Here is a 5,973-nt window from a genome sequence, read left to right as displayed (position 1 = left end):
GCAATTCTCAATCGGTGCACTCATGTTAACAATGAATTATAGACAAACCAAAAGCATCACGAACTTCACACGGCCGCATCTGAACGCACACTGAATGAGCGGAAGCTCCTGTTCAAAATGGCGGTATTTGCTCTGCCAATAGCTGCACTCCAACGAAACGTGTGTGTCATTCCTGATAGTCCTTGTATATCACCACGAGGGACTTCGTTGATGGAAAATTTGAATTAGGTAGTTACGAATGATGAAACAGAAAAGGAAGCTAGATTCAGGCGTAAAATACTGTACTGTTCATTTTAATTTTTTATGTTATGTAGATATATTATTTATAATAACAAAAGAGTAGTATCTACCAATATGCCAAATATAAACTTTGTGTTCTCTCAGTTTATGAAAAATTTATTGTTGTATAAAAGAAGTAATGAAAACAATTTGCTGTACCATTGATGCGTTTATATCAGGGATGCAAATAAGCAAGAAAATTTTACTAGCCCAAAAAAAAAAAAAAGCTACCAGCCCACATCCTACAATAGAAATCATTTACTTACATTCGGTATTTTAATAGTAATATTAAAAATTGGCCCATACCGATGAATCACTCGCCTCGGGCGAGTGGGCGACTGGTTATTTGGCTGCAATGAGATTGCGCACACTTTTCCAGTTTTATCAGTTTTTTTCTGATAAGTCATTGACAAGTTGTCATTATGTACAGGATTGCGCACAGAAAAATTAAGCAATGTTGTCAGATGGAAAATATTTTCTCTTCTGTTATGCAAATCTGTAAGTAAAGAGCAGCGGAATACCCGAACCAAGAGTCGAATAAAATTACAAGGACTGAGCTAAAGTAGTAATCGCATGACTTGGCCGAACTTTTTGGCCCCTGGGTCCCTGCCTCAGGATCCATGGTCCCTGGCCCAGGGTCAATGACCTAGGGGTACCATGGCCCACCCCTAAAATTTGGCAGGGGTACATAGGACCACCCCCCCAGGACCCATGGTCCCTGGCCCGTGTCAATGACCTAGGGGTACTTAGGACCACCCCTCTAGATTTTGGCAGGGGTACATAGGACCACCCCTTAAATTTTGGAAATTGCCAAATCTAAAAATTGGGTGTGGTAGCCTAGGACCACAGTATGTACCTCTATCAGTATTGGGTGTCTATGTCGTTCCCTTTTATGAGTAAAAAATTGCCAAAAATTCAAATTTCGGAGGTTTTTGACCTAATTTATCCCCTTGGATGAGGTATTATTACCCTATATGGTTATATGGGCGTATACAGGGATTCATTCCCTTTTATAAGACATGGGTATATTAATGCACCCCTTGAAATTTTTGGGAGGTGTACCTTGGCCCACCCCTTCAATTTTGGAAATTGCCCAATTTAAACATTGGGTATTATAGTACAGGACCCTAATATGTATTATGATAAATTTGGGTGGTCCACCTCGTTCCCTTCTAGGGGTACAAAATTGCCAAAATATAAACGTAAGCAATACGTAGTACCACGTGTTTGGTTTTTGGTCGATTTTATCCCCTTTGATGAGGTTATTATCCTATATATATAGTTATATGGTCATGTATAGGGGTCCATTACCTTTCATAAGATATGGGTATATTTGTGCACCCCGGGAGGGGTACTTTTGGCCCACCCCTTAAATTTTGGAAATTGCTCATTTTATATATTTGGTATTATAGTACGGGACCCTAACATGTATTATAATAAATTTGGGTGGTCCACTTTGTTCCCTTTTAGGGGTACAAAATTGCCAAATTTTAGTACAACCACGTGTTTGGTTTTTGGTTATTTTATTCCCTTGGATGAGGTCCTATTACCTTATAAGGGTGTATACAGGTGTTTATTTTCCTATTGTAAGACGTAGGTACATTTGTGCACCCCGGCAGGAGTGCCTTGGCCCACCCCTTAAATTTTTTTTGGAAATTGCCCAATTTAAACATTTGGTATAATAGTATAGAACCCTAATATAGATCACTATAAATTTTTCGGTGGTCTATCTCGTTTCCCTTTTAGGGGTATAAAACTGCCAAAATATAAACGTAAGCATTACGTTGTACCACGTGTTTGGTTTTTGACCTAATTCATTTCCTTGGATGAGATCCTATTACCTTATATGGTTGGGGGGGGGCGCGGTGGCTCAGTGGTAGAGCGTTCACCTCTGGTGCTTGGGGTTCCGGGTTCGATCCCAGCCCCCGCCAAGTGAACTTTGTGGTGGACAAACACCGTGCTCGTGGGTTTTCTCGGGGTTCTCCCGTTTCCTCCCACTTTCTTCATTCCACCATTTTCATTCATCTCTCATTATCACCGTCTCCTTTAGCCTCACCGGCATAACCGTGGGACGTAAAACTTAAAGATTTCATTTTTTTACCTTATATGGTTATATGGCCATGTATAGGAGTCCATTCCCTATTATGAAACATAAGTACATATGTGCACCCCCGGGAATGGTACCTTGGCCCGCCCCCTTAAGTTTTAGAAATTGCCAAATCTAAACATTTGGTATCATAGTACTGGACCCTAATATATATTACTACAAAATTTGGGTGGTCCACCTCGTTCCCTTTTAGGGTGCATTTTGTTCCGCTTTAGGAGTGAACCTTGCAATCGTCCCGAGTTTGATTCTTGGAAATGTTGAATTTAACGTCCCCGCGAAAACGGTGATAGACCGAAACATGAACTTACTTGACTGAGGATTGAAGCAGTGACCTCATACAGTAGAGACAAGCGCTGAGCCATCGTACACGTGTGTTGATTACTATGCAATAGTCCCGAGTTTGATTCTTGGTGCTAGTTTCAGGAAATGTTAACGTCCCACTTGAAACGATGATGAGAAATGAGAAAACATCATAAACTTACTTGCTTGCGGATTGAAGCAGAGAACTCACATATTTGAGCCACTATGGCCCATTGAGAAGTTCAGTTTTTTGATTACTATGTCATGGTCCCGAGTTCGATTTTTGTGTTAGTTTAAGAAATGTTGAGTTTAACGTCCCCTTGAAACGATGATGAAAAATGATAGGAGGAAACATGAACTTACTTCGTTGTGGATTGAAGCGCTGAGCCGCCGTACTCCATTCAGTGCGAACAGTTTCGCGTATGAAAAGAAGACGAGCAGATTATGTTACATTACACATTTCAGTGCGAGCAGTTTATACTAGGTTTATGTTTCATATAGAAAGATAGAAGATCTGTGTTGTCATCTTTTTACTTCGTGTGCAACTTTGACCTTGAAGAAAACATTGCTGACTCAGTGCTAGCATTGACGTATACACATAATCTTATTGTTTAGTTGGCTGTATTTAGAAATGAATCAGACATGTAAGGTTGTTGGTTCGAATCTAGTTGTGTTCGCTGTAACTCAGGGTCTGAGCGATACTTACCGAAATTTTTCCAGTGTTGCCAACACTATCAGAATGAATCGATTCATTTAGTCGGAGCAGTTTCGTGACGAAAACAGAATTTTGTTTTGCACACAAAAATTTTTTCTGAAACAGAATTTTGTTTGTACATAAAAATTTTTCTGAAACAGTTTTTGTTTTGTACACACAAAAAATTTTCTGAAACAGAATTTTGTTTTCGTACACAAAAAATTTTTCTGAAAACATTTTTTTTTTCGTACACAAAAATTTTCTGAATCAGTTTTTTTTCCGTACACAAAAAATTTTCTGAAACAAAAATTTAGTTTGATTTTTTTTTCCGCAAAACATTGATTTATTTTACCGGTAAACTGATTCAGAAAAAAGAAATTGAAATCGCAGTACAGGAAATAAAACACAGAATCATGTTTTTGTACATTTATTTTTAGCATGTGAAATAGAATACAGAATTTCTTTTTTCTTCAAAGGAAGACGTGTCCGTGACGGGTACAAATTCTGTAAAGAGAAAATAAAACATATGAATATACATGGTAATATTTATTTTGTTTCCTGTGAAAGAAGAAAAACAGATTATTAACATCGAACTAACTGATCAAGAGAGAGTGAGGTGAGAAAAGAAACGCAAATGTGACGTACCTGAATTCCTTTTTTTTTTCTCCACGGGTTTCTGCAAGGTGATGTCATCTGAGTTTTTGTCTTCGCTGTGGCCTTGTTGAAGCATGTCCCGTGTTGCGTTGATTCTTTGCCCCGTCTTTGGGAGGTGATGTTGGTGGGATTAGGGGAAAATATGGCTGTTATTCTGTTCTGGCTTTTTTATACCCATAGGGCAATGTCTCGTATGTGTCTGGTATTAATCGGCGTTTTTTATAGTTGAAACTGTACTTCTTTTCTTCAGGTTTTGTGACAAGATGATGATCGTGGGTTCTGTAAATTTTGTGCGGCGTGCTAATGGAGATTTTTTCACTCGATTGATTTATGATCATTTGCTCCAGACTATTGAAATTTAACTTTTGACTTGCAGTATAATTGAGTGTGAATCCACGAATTTTGCATACATAACTAGTTGATTTCGTGTCGGGGTTGTAGATTTCCAAGGCGTACTGTTTTGGGCCACCAGACACAAATTTTTTAATGTATGCTTTTGGTCCAATTGATTCCAGTTCATTTGACATTGAACCAAGAAATACTTCTGGTTCTATTGTGGGCTGTGATGGTCGCTGCGTGAATATCACTGAATCTGTATCGAAATATAATACTCTTTCTTGCAGAAGTTCTAAATATTTGTAGAGTTCCAGACGAGCTTGACACGTTGTAAATGCTCCAAGGACAACATTAGCATTGTGATTTTGTACTGGAACATCATCTTCATACTGCCAATAAAGGTATAACATCGAATCGTTAACAGGTAAAATTTGGTTGACTTTTATATCTGGAGCAGTTAATTTTTGATACAGTTCTTTGGGGTCGTTAATGATGGTCGTTTGGCTGAAATTGTCTCTTATAGCGAGTCGTCCCCAGAAGGCATTCAAACAGAGCTTTGCAAGACTACGACGTGCTGAATTTGTCATTATATTTGCTGCATCTAAAGTTATGCCTTCCCGTTGTTGTACCACTTGGATATACTGCTGCTTTTCTTCTTCGGTGACGCAATTGGCAGGCCAACCAGAAGCTTCCAGCTTCGATTTCAAAAATGTATTAATGTATTCGCTGAATAATCCGCCAGTCTTGGTTTCTGGATCATATACGGTGATGTCGTAATCCCAAATTTCGTAAATTTCAATGACTTGATACCCAAGTTCAATGGCTTTTTGAATTTCATAGGACACCCATGTTCCTGTTAGACTTCGTTCACTGTCCGAATGTGTACATTCAGAATCTTGATTTAATGCTGTGGCACAGGCAGCACAAAGTGGAAACAACAACTTCTTATTTGAGCGAAATGGCAGTACTGGATGAAACACATTTCTGCTAGGCAAAATCTTCAACTTGACCAATCCGTTGACAGTTTGAATGTCGGGCATTTCTGGATCTCCCTGTAGATATATTCGTGGGTGCCCTATTGGATACCGTCCACATTTATTCACATAAGGATACAGGGAGACGATATCCAAGAATTTTATTTCTTCGCCTTCATTTTCATTTGCGACGTGATACAATTTAATGGCATTAACACGGCCACCATAGAAGCTGTCTCTTGGATTTAATGGTGTCTTATTAGTATAAGGATGTGTGCTTAAAGAAGAGGCCAATGCTGGATTGGATTTTAACACTTGACGAAATTCACATTCCCACATTTCATGTACTTTATATCCCATGGATCGTAATAATTTCATTTTACGTTGTGTTCTCTCGTAGCGATAGTTCATTGTTTCTTCGGAGTTCTCATAAATGGGTTGATCACGGCCTGTAGGGACACATAGAGTACAGCCGTGGAATCTGCACCCTTCAAATTCATACACGTGTTCCTTTTTAGTGTCGGGATCTTTGTAGTAACCGTCCAGATGAAAACCAGCAACATAAACTTCTTTTCCTCTCGCAGCATGTTGAATTGAATGACCCTCTTTTTCTTCCATGTAGGCAAGCC

At 38.9% G+C, this 5,973-nt stretch overlaps 1 protein-coding gene across 1 annotated transcript; it reads right to left on the bottom strand.

Annotated features, from left to right (window-relative positions):
- Positions 1-3,801: 3,801 nt before the first annotated feature.
- On the bottom strand, positions 3,802-4,976 carry LOC145671939 (uncharacterized). Its single transcript, XM_081741144.1, has 2 exons — positions 4,026-4,976; positions 3,802-3,884 (listed from the first exon to the last, which is right to left on the bottom strand). Exon 1 carries the CDS (start codon positions 4,955-4,957, stop codon positions 4,184-4,186), a length of 774 nt encoding a protein of 257 aa, XP_081597270.1. The 5' UTR covers positions 4,958-4,976; the 3' UTR covers positions 3,802-3,884; positions 4,026-4,183.
- Positions 4,977-5,973: the final 997 nt, after the last annotated feature.

This window comes from Thermobia domestica, chromosome 15, assembly GCF_964235325.1.
Source record: "Thermobia domestica chromosome 15, izTheDome1.hap1.1, whole genome shotgun sequence".
NCBI lineage: Eukaryota > Metazoa > Arthropoda > Insecta > Zygentoma > Lepismatidae > Thermobia > Thermobia domestica.
This window is presented reverse-complemented; position numbering and strand designations above follow the sequence as displayed.